Source organism: Camelus bactrianus, chromosome 13 (genome assembly GCF_048773025.1).
Source record: "Camelus bactrianus isolate YW-2024 breed Bactrian camel chromosome 13, ASM4877302v1, whole genome shotgun sequence".
Lineage (NCBI taxonomy): Eukaryota > Metazoa > Chordata > Mammalia > Artiodactyla > Camelidae > Camelus > Camelus bactrianus.
This window is the reverse complement of record NC_133551.1, coordinates 50463107-50479396: the sequence shown is the minus strand read 5'-3', so window position 1 is coordinate 50479396 and position 16290 is coordinate 50463107. Positions and strand designations below refer to the sequence as shown.

At 58.1% G+C, this 16290-nt stretch overlaps 1 protein-coding gene across 4 annotated transcripts in view; it reads left to right on the top strand.

The window, feature by feature from the left end:
* Positions 1 to 1511: 1511 nt before the first annotated feature.
* The window catches only part of KCNQ4 (potassium voltage-gated channel subfamily Q member 4), a 53642-nt gene continuing 38863 nt past the window's right edge, over positions 1512 to 16290 (top strand). For 2 of the 4 annotated variants that reach the window (XM_074376723.1, XM_074376721.1), the window contains exon 1: positions 1520 to 2161. In XM_074376723.1, coding sequence (XP_074232824.1) covers positions 1848 to 2161 — 314 coding nt within the window. In that variant the 5' untranslated portion in view covers positions 1520 to 1847. Of the gene's footprint in view, positions 2162 to 16290 lie in introns of all 4 variants that reach the window. The other 2 variants (XM_074376722.1, XM_074376720.1) reach the window with 2 other exon arrangements.

Below are 16290 nucleotides of genomic sequence, written 5' to 3'. Positions count from 1 at the left end.
GACCAGGCACAACCTGCACAGGGGCCCCAGGCTCTGTCCCTGGGTGCACCTGGAGCCAGAAGTGGCGAGAGAGATTCAGGTCAGACCCGAGAATGCAGCCCTTGCTATGCAGAGGGAAAGGGGGTCACTGTTAGGGTCGGGGTGTGGGCCTGCTGCCAAGCCCAGCTTGGGGGCCCCCAGGTCCCTGCAGCCCCTTCCCTGCCCGCTGGCTGCACTGCTTCCCTCCCTCCCTCCCCCGCCGGCGCTCAGCAGATCAATGCTGCCTTTGCTGACAGCTGAGAATCGAGCTCGCCTTCCCGCCCCCGCTCCCGCCCCTCCCGCTCGGCTCCGTCCCCCGAGATCCTCCCGGAGGAACCGGGAAGAGTTTGCTGCGGAAGCGCTTCACCCTGGGGCAGGGCCTGAGAAGGGAGCTGCTGGTGTGGCTGAAGCTGTCGGCAGGGGAAGAGGGAAGGAGGCTTGGAAAGCCCAAATGATCACTCTGTGCTGGGCCAAGGGGGTTAAAGGGAACGAAAGGGCCTCCCTCAAAGCTGGAGAGAGTAGGTCAGACACCAAGAACTTTCCAGCTGGAGAGAGAGTGCCTTGGGAGAACTTCTCCCCGCTTTTGGGTGGGATCTTTGAGCTTTTGAGGAGGAGATTGGCTTCGGCGCTGGTTCAGAGCTCACCGCCCAACACTCGTGCCCTGAACCCTGCCCTGACCTGCAAGCGAGGCAAGGCGGCGCTTCAGACTGGGTTGGCGGGGAGCAGGCCCCTCTGATCAGCGAGGCTGTTCTTTGGGGCAGAGTGGCGTAAATGGGGGCTCTTCCCTCATCCAGAAGAAAGGACGCTCAGAGTGGGGGTGGGTGGGTGGAAAAGCGGATGCACTTGAGGCCCACAAGTCTGCACACACTGACAATCGGGCAGCGCTTGGGCGCGGGTCTTTCAGGCATGCGCTCACCCCGCCACACTCTGCATGAGAACAGTTACACACCCCGCACCACACGCACAAGGCACGACCCGACGGGGCACGCCTCTCTTGACACCGCCACCCCCAGAGGCCCAGCGCTGTACACCCATCCACACCGTACCTCCGCCCCGCCCCGCCACTGACAGCATCCCACCACCTCGCAGAGCCACAGCCACTCACTCCGCACACACAATAGGTACGTGTGCATCCACTCGCACCTAAACTCCACGGGACACGCGTCCCATCGGCCGCGGCGGCCACGACTCCACGCTTCACTCGCCACAACCACACACGAGGCGTCCCGCCCCCAGCCCGGCCTTCGGGTCCTCGCAGCCCAGCGCAGCCCGGCGCGCCGCTCGCACCCGCCAGCCTCCCAGCCCCGCGCTGCCCACCCTGGGGCCAGCGCCACGCGGTCCGGTCCCCGCCCCAACTCGGCGGCCCGCGCGGCCCGGGCGCCCTCCCGCCGCCTCTCCGCGTGTCCCCTCCCTCCGCCCGGCCTCGCCCGCTCGCTCGCTCGCTCCCTCCCGATTTGGGAAGGCGGCCGCGGGGCGGGAGGGGGCGGCGGGGGAGGGGCGGGGCGGGGGAGGCTGACATGTGAGCGGCGCGCCGGCGGCAGGTGGAAAGGCGAGCGGCATGGAGCGCGTAATAAGAGAGTTGGAGTCGGAAAGAGCCGCCCCAGTCGCCGGGGAAGCGGGCGGTCAGCGCGGGCTCCAGCGGCCCCCCGGCTCCGAACGCCCGCCCCCGGCTCCGGAGCGGCCCCAGCCCGGCCCCTAGCCCCCGCCGCCCGCGCCCACCTCGGGCGGCCCCGCCGGCCCCGGGTCCGAGCCATGCGCGGCTGAGCGCCCCGCGAGCGCCCCCGCCCCGGACCGGACCCGGGCCCCGGCCCCCCCGTCCGGCGCCGCCCATGGCCGATGCCCCCCCGCGCCGCCTCGGCCTGGCCCCCCCGCTCGTGGACGCCCCCCGTGCCGAGCTGGTGGCGCTCACGGCAGTGCAGAGCGAGCGGGGTGAGGCGGGCGGGGGCGGCTCCCCGCGCCGCCTGGGCCTTCTGGGCAGCCCCCTGCCCCCTGGCGCGCCCCTCCCAGGGCCGGGCTCGGGCTCGGGCTCCGCCTGCGGCCAGCGCTCCTCCGCCGCGCACAAGCGATACCGCCGCCTGCAGAACTGGGTCTACAACGTGCTGGAGCGACCCCGCGGCTGGGCCTTCGTCTACCACGTCTTCATGTGAGTTTGCGACCCCGCGCCCCCGGCCGCGCTCGCGCGCTCGGGCCCCGCGCCGCCCCTGCCGTAGCCTGGGCTCCCGGGGATGGCCGCCCCGCCTTTACTCCGCCTTCTGTCCCCCTGCCCCACTGCCCGCCGACCCTCATCGCTCTGCCCCCAGGCCCGAGCCCGATTTCTGATCCTCCTCAGCCTGACCCTCCTCAGCTTGACTCTAACCGCCGCTGTCTCTCCAAGTTCTGACCACTGCTTTACCTCGCCTCTGACCTCCCCGACTTAACTCCTTATTTCTATCCTGATCTCCAACCCCTGCTCTTCTGTCCCAGGTACTCCAGCCTCCGGCTTCTTTTCCGCCATCTCTCTGCAATCTGGAATTTCTAAACTGCGGCTCCCCTTTCCTCTTCCTCACTCTGTCTCCCTCTGTCTGAGACACAAAGAGGACCTTTTGCCCCCCACCTCCCCGCACACTTTCTGTCACCTTCTCCCCAGCTCTGTAGCTACAATGGGTTCCCACCTGGTTTCCCTTTGGAGATGTCCTTCTCCAGGGATGATCTCCACCCAAGCCCAGGGCTGGCCCCCCATTGTAGGTGTTTGGGGGTCCCCTTGAGCCACTAGAGTTCTGACACTGGCGTGTACTGTCTGAATTCTCTGAGTCTTCACTCAGTCTTCCCCTCCACCCTAAACTTCCCAGGGGCAGCAGCAGTAGGCCCTGCCGCCTGCCCTGCGGGCTCAGCCAGCTAGCCTGGCCGCTGCACCAGGCCTGGCTCTGGGCACCCCAGGGGAAAAAGAAAGAGGAGGGGGAGTAGGTTTGGAAACAGTCACTCTGCGGGGGCCCCCTCCCCCTTGCCGGGCTCCTACAACTTTCGAAAACACTGACCCTTCTTGGATGTAAAGAGTGAATTTTGGCAGCTCAGAGCTCAGTCTTGGGAGCTGGCCTGGCCCAGCCGGGAACATGAGAGGCCCGCAGATATCAGTTGAAGGGCTGGGCCTGGCGCTGGGACGCTCGCAGGTACCTGAGAGAAACGTCTGGTCCCTGGAAAATGTGCCACTATTAATCCCTTATTGCTGCCCCCAGAGAGGGTCCTCTGGTTGTGGGATCTCCTGGGTGGTCCTCTTGCCTGTCCACCTGCCTGTCCAACAGTTCTTCTGCCTGTCTGGCTGTCCCTCTACCAGAGTGAGTTTCCACCTGTGTGTGAGTCATCCTGTCTGTTCAACTCTCTACCTAACTGTCCAACAGTCCATCTGCTTCCATCCCTCTGTTGGCCTGTCCAGGTATCTCTGTGCCTGTCTGTCCATCTGTCTATCTGCCTGTCCACCTGACTGTCTCACTCTTCTACTTCTCTGTTTCCATCTGTCTTTTGGTCTGTCTTCCTACCTGACCCTCTGCTGCCTCCTTGCCTGCCCTGCCCCATCCTAACGGGCCAACAGAATGTCAGTGGGGAGGGGAGGAAAATGCTGGCAAAGGAGTCCCCTGACCACAGGGAGGGTAGAGGAAGGGAACTCTTTCATTTGTTAGCCCCTGGGGGCGGCAGCCACAACTTTCTGCTGCAGAGACCCCATCTTTGTGCAGAGACTTCAGGTGGGCCTGGTGGAGGGCGGCAGAGGTGGAGAGTTGAGATTGCTCAGAACAGGAGGTCAGACTTAGGCTCAGGGTTAATGGTTAGGAGTAGACCAACCCCCAGTGCCCACTAGGCGGGCCTGGGATGAATCTTGCACCACAGAGCGGGCTGTTGGAGTGCCGAGGGTTCTGTGCTGGGGTAGCAGGGACAGTGGTGTTGGAGATGAGGGGCAGGGGGCTGCTCACTCAGAGCGGCTGCTCGTTAAGGTGCAGTGCCCTTGGCCACACCGCAGCCTGGGTGCCCAAGGAGGGTGAGACACTCCGCAGGGAGAAGCTGCGTCCTCCACAGGCTCCTCTTGGGAGGTGACTTTTCCAAGGCAAGACTGGGTGGGCCTAGTGAAGAAATAGGGCTCTGAGGTGGGGGGTCCTTGGTCCCCAGGCCTGGCCTCTAAGCCCCCATGAGGGTTACTGGGGGTGAAGGATCTGCCTCCTGTCCCTTGGTCAGCACTGTCTTCACCTCCTCCGGAGGGGCCCCTCCTTCCTCTCCAGGAGCTAAATCCGCTAGTACCTTTGCCCCACATCCTGCCCTTTCTGGATGCCAGGAATGCCCTGGCCAGGGACATGCTTGTTCTGACCACTTGTCCCCAGGAGCCCAGGGATGAGGCATCTCTTGGAAGCTCTGGGAGAGAAAACGCTGCGTGAAATGTCCAGATGTTTAGGGATCTCTAGGAACTGATCATTCATCTTAGAGGTCAGAGGAGGCTGAGGGGTCAGGAGCCCCACCTCTCGTGTGCTGTGTGATCTTAGGTTGATAACTATGCCTCTCTGAGCTTTAGATCGCTGGGCCATCAAAGTGAGTCGAAACCCCAACCTTGCAAGCCTCCCTCTTGGACGAGGTAATGGATGGGAAAGAGCTTGGTGAGCCACAAGGGCCCATGGGGGCATGAGGGATGGATGTTATTATTAGGGCTGGGGGAGGGGGCTGCACAGGAGGCCTCTCACCTCTCCTTGTCTTGAGGAGCTCCAGAGGTGGGGCTTCGCAGTCACTCACTGCAAGATCTTGGGTGAGTCAGGAAGTACTTCCTGCTGTTGAATTTCTAGCCCAACTGCTGGACTTTTGGTCAAACCCTCCCGCCATCCCCAGTGACTCTCAGAGGCAGTGCAAACGAGGGGAATCCAGTGTGCACAGGTAGCTAGGACCCCCTTCCCAGAGACTAAGGCCCTGGTGGGAGGGGCCTCAGCAGAAAAGCTTGCCATAGAAGGGCTCAGCAAGGAGGGAATTAGGGTGAGCTGGGTCCCTTCACCCCATGGACGCCTCCCTTACACCTGCCAGCCAGGTCCGCACACAGAACCTGCACATTTTCTGGCCCTGATGTGTGGGAGATTGCCCAGAGGACCCCAGTTCCACCTCTCCTGGCAGCAGCCCCAGCCTCTGGGAAGTGGGAACCGCTAACTCCTGGCTTCTGCTTCCTGAGATCAGAACAAGGGCTTGCTGGTCCCTCTCCCTCCTCTCTCTAGGCCCTCGGTCCTGTCACCAAGCCTCTATTCCCCTCCCTGTGCCCCAGTCCCTGATTTCAGCCTTCAACCCTTCACAGTCCCCACTCTGTGAATTTTGGGAAACATCCCATTGCTGCCCATCCTGGTTTTGAGATTTTGGGAGGAGTGTTCTGTTTCCTTGCTGTACCCGGTCAAAGGCCACCCCAGCCTCTCTTTTGAAGTCAGAGGGCTGGAGGGGGCTAGTACCAAGCAATACCCCATCTCTCCTCATCTTCCCCATGCCGCAACCGCTATGAGACTCTGGCAGCTCCCAGCCCCCAGCTGCCCCACGAACTTTCTCTATGTGAAGGTCTACGCTCTGTAAACATCCTCCGTCAGCCTTGTCCCTGGGGTCAGAAGCTGTGGGAATGGGGAGGGGAGGAGGTAACGTCAGCTTCTGGGGCCCTCAGACTTCCGACCCCGACACCCCCCAAGTCCCCACCCTGACTGAGAAAGAACATCGCCCGGGTTGGAAATAATCTCAGCAAAGTGTGCCCAGAGGCCCCGGGCATCCCTGCTAGGTGGGTTGACACATTTTGACAGTCCCATTTTGTTTATGAGAAAACTGAGGCTCTGGAGACAAACATCACACAGTGAATCAGTGGCAGGTGCAGGCAGGACCAGACCCAAAGACTCCCATCTCTCTGTCCAGGACCTCCCCGATGCTCCCTGAGGCTGCCTGGGTTGGCTCTTGGAGTTTGGACTGAAATTTCTGGTCACATGTGGAACATCAGCTGTGTGCCAGGCACCGTGCTAAGTGCTCTCTATAACCCATTCTCACTGTGTCCTTAAACAGCCGGGTGAGGCAGGTGCTGGAGTCCTCCTCATTTGCAGATGAGGAAATCAAGGCTCCAGGGAGGTCCCCCAGTCAGCGTGGAGGAGCCTCAGCCCAGAGATAGGGCTGACTCAAGTGCTATCTTCCTTCTGCACCTCAGCTCCTGCCAGCACCCCAACCTCAGGCTCATCAGAAGCCACATGCTTGCGTCATTGTCCCTCTGTCCCCAGCACACAGGCAGCAGGGTGGAGGTGGGCAGCGGCAGAACTTTGTGGAATTGAGTGGAAACTGCCCGGCCTTACCCAGTGCAGTCACAATTTTGTCATACACGGCTTTGCACGAGCATACATATCCCTGCTGGGTGCCCGTAGGTCCATCTCGTGCACACACTCACGGTGACTTGGACACACCTGCCCGTGGATGTCACAAGAGCACACACAGCATACATCCCACTCAAAGAAATCTAATGCACAGCTGCTTCCACCTTTTCTCTGCCCTCACAGATGCATACCCGGGCCTGCGCCCCAGCCCAGGCCTCCAGGACAGAGCAGTGTCAGCCGTATCGCCTGAGTTTTCTGCTTCTACCCGCCCACAACTGCAGGGCTGCCCTATGGGTCTGTGTGTGTTCTCGGGTCCACCTTGGAGGGCAATCCCAGACCCATGTGGGAGTAGGGTGGCTGGCTTCCTAGGACTTTGCTGGCTTTTGTTCCTCCTGAAGGGCCCTCCGAGGTCCTCTGTCCAGCCCCGCGGTGCACTACTGGGTTCACCAAGTCTCGGAAAGGGGCAGGTACTCGTCCAAGGTCACACCTGGTGAGTCAGTGGTAGAACTGTGCCAGGAACTCAAGCCTTCTGCCTCCCAGATCGGGACTTCAGATAACATTTTTCCTTGTCCCGCCAGTAGGGAAGACTGATGCTCCAAGAACTTGGCCTTGCAATGGGGAAAGTCTTGGAGCGTGACCCAAATTTTTTGTGCTGCTGTTTTTCAGTCCTCCTCCTCTTGTCTGGTCTTTGTAAGAAGAGGGTGAGTGGAGAGACCATCCTGCCAGCGTCTTGTCTTTCTTCTACCCTTCCCCCTCCCCCTTACGCCCCTTTGCTCCCTCCTTTCCACATTCTTCTTTGAGGTCACCAGAGCAGGTTAGATCTCTCACTGTCTGCTACCCCATCCCACCTCCACAGTACATCCATTCCTTCCGTTGAGGAAGCCTGGCTGGATATCTAACTTTAATCCCTCTTGCTGCAGAAGCCTGTATTCTCAGAATGCTGGAACCTGGAGAGTTTCAAGAGGTGATTATTCTTGGGCTGAGGGCAGCACTTTGAGTGGGTGATTAATTTAAGGTTCTCTGAGCCAGTCAAGGGAGCTGAACTTGCCTGGGGAACAGGGAGAGAGAGGCTCTGCAGACTGGGCCAAGGCCCTGCCCACAGAGGCGGCTGTGCAGGGAACTTCCCCAGACTCGGAGAAGCAGCTGGGGGTTTCTCACCCTCCTTCCTCCCCTGCACCGATGTGGCTCTTTGGCCAAGGCTTACCCTCTTGTGGGCTAGCGGCCCAGTGGGGAATTCTGAATGTCTGAGCTGGGAGGAGCAGCCCCCTTGTTAAAGCCCCTCATGATGGAGCTGTGGGGCGGGGGTTGAGGAAGGGGTGTACTTTTCATTTCTGCAGAGGCTGCCTCACAGAGGGGTTAAAAGCATGGGATCCAAGACCGACAGATTTGGGTTCATTTCTGGCTCTACCCTTAGCAGTTATGTGTCCCTGGACAAATTACTGAACCTCTCTGAGCTTCCATTCTCTTATCTGAGAAATAGGACTGATCATACCTGCCTCGAGGATTGTCGGGGCGAAGTGAATTAGAGCACCCGACACTGTGCTGGGCACAGCTGGTAGCCACTGGCTTATCACTGGTATTATTCTATTGTTGTTATTACATCCTTCTCCTCCCTGGGGAAAGGTTTGACGGATGCCTGGTCATCCCTGTGAGTGTGTCAGGTGTGCCTGGGGCCCAGGAGCTGTGTCTGCCTGGGTGCCTGGGTTCCTGAGGGTGCATCTCCTGGATATCTGCTGAGCATCTGGGCCGCTCTGTGCCCGGCCGAGCCCGTTCCCCTCATTCTCTCCTTTAACTCGCACAGCCGTTACATCAGGTGGGCACTGTTATTCTCATCACACACTTGAGGAAAGCAAGGCTGCTGAGGGGATGTCACTCCCTTGCCCAAGGTCACACCACGAAATGGTGGTACCAGGACGCCAACCTGGGTGCCAGGACCTCACTAATTGTTCTTTCGTTGACTTGACAAAGAGAGTTAAAGGGCGTCAACTCTGTACCCGGACAGGGCAGTAAAGGGAGACAAAGCCTGCGCCCTGCGTGGGAGTGGAGGGTGGGGAGTGGGGAGGGGGCAGGTTGGCTAGTAAGTGCCCGGACCACTGGGCTCTCCTGCCTCCTCTCCCAGGGACTCGCAGACAGGTCTGGGTGTAGATGTGAGGGTGTCACTGTCCGGCTGGGGTGTGGGCCTCACTGTCAAACCCCGCAGCTAGCCTGGTGGCAAGCTGGTGGAAGTGGAGCCGTGGTGTTCAGGGTGCAGCTTGGGACCCCTGCGAGGGGAGGGCGAGCCTGAGCATTTTGTCCTGGGGATGGGAACAGAGAATCCCAAAGGAGATGTAGGGGTCTTAGTCCCAAAACTTACTGGGCAGGTGCCCACACCCACTCCACCCCAGTCCCTGAGCCTCACTATCCCCCTCTGTAAAATGGGGCTAAACAGGAAAGTGGATCATTAAGGGCTACCAGGCACAGAGGGACTCTGGGCGAATGGAGAATCCACTGTCCCAGACTTTGAGTTTTGTGGGGGTGGGGTGGGGTGCAGGGTGGTGGGAGTTCTTCCTTAGAGGACCTGGAAGCACTTAGAAGGGCACCAGAAGGCTGCCTGCCCCCAGCTAGGGCTCTGAGGGGCCGGGGAGCGGGTGCTGTTCAGATCTCTGGGGCCCCCATAACTGTATCTCCAGGAGTCCAGGCTTTTTGTGCAACTTGTCCCTAGGGCAGGATCTGCATGCCCTAGGGGTTGGCACCTGGGGGGTGAGAATGGGAGGGGCAGCCCCAGGCAGCAGACTAATTGGGCTGGGAATCCGTGGGCAGCGCCTGAGGGAGGGAGGCAAGGGAGCAGGGAACTCAGCGAGTCCTTCCTTCTGGAGATTGGGGGAACAGTGGGTGGAGCAGGGTCTCTGGCCCAGGGGCCCTCCGCAATCCCTGCGGGGAACCTTCTCTCCTGAGACTCCTCAGACATCTAGGCCAGGCAGGTGGGGCAAGGGGAAAGCAGCTTGCTGGAGATAAATGGACCCACAGAAGCAGAAGAGATAGAGGTCAGACAGCAGGAAAGACTGATGACCCCAAATCAGGAGGGAGTGAGATTCCCTGGGGCGCTCTTTTCCAAACTTGGGGAGTCGTCTACCTGGGCTGGATGAGATTTACTCTGCTCATTGTTCCTATCAAGCAGGTGGCACCTGTCCCTCCCGGTGTGACGGAAGGAGAGTGGATGGAGCCGCTCCCTTGGAGCCCATCTGTGTGTGTGTTGCAAGGGGATCAAATCAGGCACCCTTTGGCCTTTGTTGGGGGTGGCATAGGGTGCCTCTCCTCCATCCTTCCTTCCCTGCCGCTCCTCCCTGGAAGCCTAAGGCCCGTCCAGGTCACTGTCTTCGGGTTTATTTTTTGCTGGGCTCGGCTGTCCCCTGGGAGGGGAGGGGGTAGGGAGAGAAGGAGGGGAGGAGGAACAGCCATATCAGCACAATCCCAGAGCCTCTGCTCCTGCCCTCCTTGGCCTGGCTGCCACCCTCTTCTGGAGGGACCAGTCCCTGGGGACAGTGGGGACCTAGACCCCTGTGGGACCTCCTCCCCTGGGGCAGGACAGCAGGTCCAGAATAGGCCTTCCTCCCCTTGCCCTTCCTCCATTCATCCTGCCACTGAGCATCAGAGGGAGAAGGGTCTCTGAGCTCAAGTGGATCCAGGCTTCATTTCACAGATGGGACACTGAGGCCAGGAGGAAGGACACAGCACATGGGGTGGGGCCTTCACCTCCCCTCAGCAATAGATGGGCGTTGTTGCTGAGAACCACGGACAGCTGCCTCCCAATTCCGTCCTGCACTCTGAGGGAAGGGAGCAGCCCCTGATTCACTCACTCACCTAATCTTTGGGCCTCTAGGCACTGATTGCAGTCTGGTGGGACACACAATGGGGGAGGAACATGTGACCCATGGAGGCCCAGTCTGGGGATGCAATGAAGGCCGAGCCAGGATGTCAGCCCCTCCCCTCATGCCCTTTATCTTCCTTTTTGTTAAAAGATAAATTAACCCTATTTTACAGATAAGGAAATTAAGGCCCAAGGTCAACATGGCTAATAAGTTGTAGAGACAGGATTTGAACCCAGAATGTGGCTCCTGGGCTATGGTCATGTTGCCTCCTGTGGGGCCCCTCCTTGCCATTTCTTGACTCTCCTCAACCTGCCTCCCTGGTTTTTCCCTCGGTTCCCAGGTTCTGTCAGCAGCTCTGCCTCCTTCTTCTGCCCCTTGAATGTTGGGGCTCCTGGGGGCTCTGTTCTGGGTCCTTCTCTCCATGCACAGTTTCCGTGTGGGTGTGGGTGAGGGGGCATTTCATATACTTCTATGACTTTGGGGGGTCACCTCTGTGATGACAGCCTCCCCCTTTGCAGTTTCATCCCTGAGCTTTACCTTCTGCCTCAAACTCCCTCCCCTCTCCCACCCACTCCATCATCTAGCGAACTATTCATCCTTCAAATCCCAGTTTGAGCACCACCTCTTTTTGGAATCATTCCCTGCCCACCCTACCCAGAGTTTGATTGCTGACCTTTCAGAGCCCCAGATCTCTACTCACCGACCCCTGCGTGTCCTTTGCTTTTCTGGGTGGTGGGGGTTGAGCAGAGTGCTTGGTTGGTAATTGTTGAATGTTTGCTGAGCCAGGGAATGAAGGCAACATTGAGACTGGTTGTAAGGATGATAAGGGTTCTGCCGACTAGAGGGAAGTGGAGAAAGGACCCCTAGGTCCTCTGTGTGCAGGTTGGGAGCTAGAAACTCTTATGATGTTTGTCCTGAGCACGCTCCACATGGAGGCAACAGCTAGAGCAAAGGCTTTGAGGTAGGACTCTGTTCCTCCACCCCCTTTGCCCCAGGATCTGCAGAGTCTGGTGTGTTCAGGGGCCTGAGGGTCAGGCTATAGAGGTGAGCTTTACCCTGAAGGACATAGGCAGCGGCAGGACAGGGCAGCACCACTAGCTGGGAGCCTGGGCTTGATTGATCTCTTCTCACAAGCCAGTGCTCTGAGCACACTAGACTATGTCGTGCTCCAGGTACTGCTATGTGGCAGCTCTATTATTGTCCCCATTTTGCAGATAGGAAACTGAGGCTCAGGAAGGGGAAATAAGGTGCACCAAATGACACAGCTTGTCCATGGTGGAGCTAGGATTCGAACTCACATCTGCGTGATTCCCAGGCCCGAGATCCAAATGGTTCTCACCTGCATCAGCAGACCTGGGCTTTTTTTCAACGGCCTAAGGCAAACTGAGAAATAAGGGCAACGTGGTGACTTTCATAAAGCTAAATTTATTCTATTTAAAGGGCTGTCTTTTAGTCTGAAATTACATCCTTTCTTTTATGAAATAATGGGGCTGGGGATTTTAAAAAAAATGTCCTTACTTGGCGAAATAAAAAGTTGACGACCTTATTCAGTCCCTAAATTGTTTTTGAAAATTTTACTGGTGCGTGAAATCCCTGAGTCGGGGCGCCATCCTGCCTCCTCCCTCCTGAGTTCTGGGGCCAGAAGTAGGAGGAGGCTGGGTGGGGATGGAAGGATTAGGGGGATGGAGGAGCCATCAGTCTCCCCTGTCTATTCCTCCCATGCCCCTAAGGGCAGTGAGGACTGGCTCAGGGCCCTTGCCAAGACTGGACTAGGAAGAGGGCTAGGTCAGCCAGAATCAGGGCTTACCCCTCAGTTAAAAGGGCCCTGGACCAGGAATCAGCAGACAGAGGGTTGGGCTTCCTCCTCTGTTTCTTAAAGGCTGTGTGACCCCAGGCAGGTGACTCAACCTCTCTGAGACTCCGGCTGCCATCTATGTAGACTGACAATTATCATTTCTACCTGCCCACCTCACAGGGCTGCCCCCTGTATCAAGTGCTTCATAAACTACAAAGTGCTGTGAAGAATAGAGGGCCTGTTGTGCTGTCCCTGTTCTTACTCCCCAGCACAGCTCCCTTTTCTCTTGGCTTCTGGGCCCCCTCATTTCAGCCTGGCCTGCACTGGTTTCAGCACCCACCGAGGAAGGGGCATTGCAGGGGAGGGTGGGTGGTATATAGACCCTGCAGGAGCGTACGGGCCAGCCTGGCAATTCCTTTCCCCAGGAGCCCCTGCACAGCGGCTGGAGGCCTAGGGGCCTCTCTGACAACCTTACTGGGGGCCAGGCTCAGAGTTCTGATGGTTTTCACATAGTAATGAGTTTCATAGTCTAGTCTATATGGGGTTTTGTACCAGATGTTTTCCACATACTACTTTATGTGATCCTTCTAACAGCCCTAGGAGGTAAGCCCTAAATTACCCCAACATACAGAAGAGGACACTGAAGCTTAAATGGTCAGCATGTGCCCTGTCACACAGCCACGAAAGGCGACTGTCCGGGAGGGTGGAATTTAAGCCTGAGTGTGCAAGGCCTCTGTGCTGTGAGAGCGTGGGAGCAAGATTGTAGGGCCACAGTGGGCAGGCTGGGGTGGGGACACCCGTAGTCTCTGTAGGGGTGTAAGCTGGAGTGGGAAAGCAAGAGACAGTTACCTGCTGGGTGGCTTTGGGCAGTCACCTCCCTCTCTGAGGCTCAGCCTCCCTCCATTGCTGTGGCTCTCAATAATAATCAAAATAACAGCCGATGCTCCGGGGTGCCTGCCGTGTGCCGACGCTGCTCTGAGGACTTGACATTCCTTTTATCTATCAGTGACCAGATAAGGTAGATACTATTGTTATGCCCATTTTTCAGATGAGGACGCTGAGGCACAGAGAGGTTGAGGAATTTGCCTGGGTGTAGGTAGTGGGCCCAAGATTCAAGCCCCAGAAGTCCAGCTCTGAAGGCTGTCACCTTTCCCGCCATATTACACCTAACTGGCCTGATGGGCCTGCCTGCTAGGAAGCTGATGTGAGGGCCAGTTGAGCCTTAAAGTTCAGGTCCTGTCGCCACCCCAGTTCTACACTGGGAACTCATTCCTTTCTTCTTGCTCTCTGATTTGGGAAGCCTCGATGGGCAGTCCCTTGTGGCCAGGACCTAGCCCAGGTGCTGGGGACAGAGCAGTGAATGAGACCCTCCCCTGCTCCCCGGGGGAGATGCACCTGGAGGCTTGTGGTTGCCTGGGTAGCACAGAGTCCTGTGGGGGCCTGCACAGAGGGCCCGAGCCAAGCCCCAAACTGGCCATGGCTGGAAGCCTTCCCAGAGGAAGAGGTTTCAATTGAGACCTGAAACGTGAGTAGGAGTTGGGGTCAGGCAGGTAAAGAGGAGGAGGGAACAGCATTCCAGGCAGAGGGACTAGCATGGGCAAAGCCCAGAGGTGAGGCTGAACGGGACATTTGCAAAGAACAGAAAGAGGACAGGAGAGTGGGAGCCTAGAGGGGCAGGAGGTGTGCAAAGAATGGGCTTGGATATGTGCAAGGGCAGGCTGAGAACTCCAGGCTGAGGAGCAGTGACTTCCTGGAGGAGGCTGAGTTCAGGAAGGAACTGAGGATGGGGGTGCCACAGGCAGATTGGTATTTTAGAAAGACTTCTGTGGATCTGGCAAGGAGGATGGTGGAGGGAAGACTCCAACAGGGAGCCCTGAGGATGCCATCCACTTTTGGCCTCTCTTTCCTTCTGCCTTCCCCTCATAGCCCAGTCCCCAGAGCTGGCATCTCTGGATTTGCCCACTAGCCCTGCTGGAGCCTGGCTGGACCTGGCCTGAAGCCCTAGGATTTTGCCTGTATGGAAAGTTCAGCTGCTTATGCAAAGCCTGGCATGGGGGAAAGTGTGTGTGGATGAAGCCTTGGAAGCAGAGGGGGTGGGTACAGGCCCTGGGGATACCTGCAGAGGGGATCTGGGGTCTTGGGGATGTCCACATGAGAGCACCCGGGTTTGGCCCAGCTGGCGGTAGGGTGCCCTGGGGAAAGCGGCAGAGCCCAGGAGGCCCAGCCTGCCAAACCCCCTTGCAATAGGGTGTGGAAATCACTGATCTCACCCAGCCCCCTCAGTCTACTGATGGGGAAACTGAGACCCAGAACAAGTCAGTGGCAGAGCCCAGTTGTCCCTGACAACAAGAAGTAACAGTGAAAACAGTGAAACCTCTTTGCAGAGCTGGCCAGGGCTCAGGTCCCCTCAGTGTGGTCTTGGGCAGGTCTTTTCACATCCCTGAGCCTTAGCCTCTGGGTCTGAAATGCTCCCTTGTACTGGGAAGAACATCACCTCCCCTACCTGATGATCCACAAAGCACTTTAAGACAGTCCTGGACTATTGAGGGGCTTAATTGGTGTTTTTACTCAGTGAATCCCATCAAAGTCTCGTAATGACGCTGGAGGAAGATACCATTGCAGGATTTTATACGGAGGCTCAGAAAGGAGAAATGACTTGCCCAAGGGCATTCAGCTGAGAATTGACTGATGCAGGGCTGGAGCCAGGTGTCCAGGTACCTGTCCAGGACTCCTTATTGACACAGCTCCTGTTTTGAGCCCCTGCTCTTAGTGAAAAGCAGCTGGTGTCCCAAGCAAGACCCATTAGTCCATTGGGCAGAATGTGTGTGGGTGTGTGTGTGTGTGTGTGTGGTAGGCTGGGCTGCCCTGCAGGCTTGGAACTCAGCTCACGTCAGCTCCTGTGCCTCTGTGCTTGGGTCAAGCTGCAGCTGCTGCCCCGTAGGGAAGAGGACCTTTCCACTTATACTCTAGCATTGAGGTTTTTTTCTCAGCCTGACCAGCTGGTGAGAGGAACTGGCTGTGGCATGACCAGCAAGGCACCTGCCAGCCCCTCCCACGATGGGATCTGGCCATGTAATGCCCTGCACATGACAAGCATGGGGCGGGCACTGGGCTGGGGAGAGGGATTTGCACTTTTCTAATCCGAGGGCTGTAGCCCTCCTCTGCCTTGGCCAGGGTCGTGGGAGAGGTTTGTCCCTGCCCCCGTGCCTAGCAGCCAGAGTTCAGATCCCTGGCACACACCCAGCTACTCTGGTTGGGGCCTTCCCTTGCCTTGCTCGTGCTTCCCCACCCCCTCTTCCCCGATTTGATTTGAGCAGAGTTGGGACTTAAGGGGGCACATTCTGGGGCATTGTGACTGGTGGAGATGCAGTACCATGAAGCATTTGGGGCTGAAGGATGGGGGCAATGTCAGGGAGGTTTAGGGCCCATGTTGGGGCAGAGTTAGGGGAAGGACCTGATTGGGGTGCAGAACTGGAGTGTTTAGGGGCTAATCATGGGCCACCCCTTCCTGGAGAAATTTGGCTACAAGTCAGGGAGGCAAATGTGTGGGCCATGCCCCCCCTCACTGGGCGGTAAACACAGCCGTCGCCCAGGAGACGGGCCCAAACATCTCGGCCCCCCATGGTTATTTATACCAGGACTCCCTCTCCTTCTCAGGCCTGGTCTGGCCTCTCAGTCCTGAGCTGGGTGTCTTGAGTGGAGGGTTCAGCCCCCTTCAAGGCAGGAGGCCCCAGTAGCAGGCCCATTCGAACCCCACCAGGGACTGGGCACTCACCACCTCCTAATGGCATGTCCACTGAAGGCACTGGATCTCACTGATCAGAAGTGTGCTCACAGAGGCCAGGGCCTCGGCAGGAGGGGGGAGCCCTAGGATTGAGCCCTGGGTTTGCTCTAAACTCCTGCATGACTGTGATCCCTGGTACCCTGTACTACACCTTCCCTGCTGTTCAGTAGAGGGGAGGGTCTAGATTAGTGCTTTGCAAACTTACAGGCAGTAGATCTTGTTCTTTAAATGAAATGTGACACAGGAGTGCAGTATATAAAATACATTAAAGCAGGGCTGCTCTAGGTGGAGTCAAGGGTGGGGGGCCCAGAATTCCAGCCACTCAGCCCTGCATACCATCAGCCTGGAGCCTGTACACAGCCCTCCTTATTCTAGAACACATTCCAAGTGACCCCAGAGTTCCCTGGCCAAATCCCTGTGCCTGCTTCCTGGGCTGGCACAGGCTTCTTTCCTGGTTCACTAGCCCAAGGGCCACCGTTGTCTGAGCACTCCTAGGTCCAAGGGCAGCCGTTTGCAGCC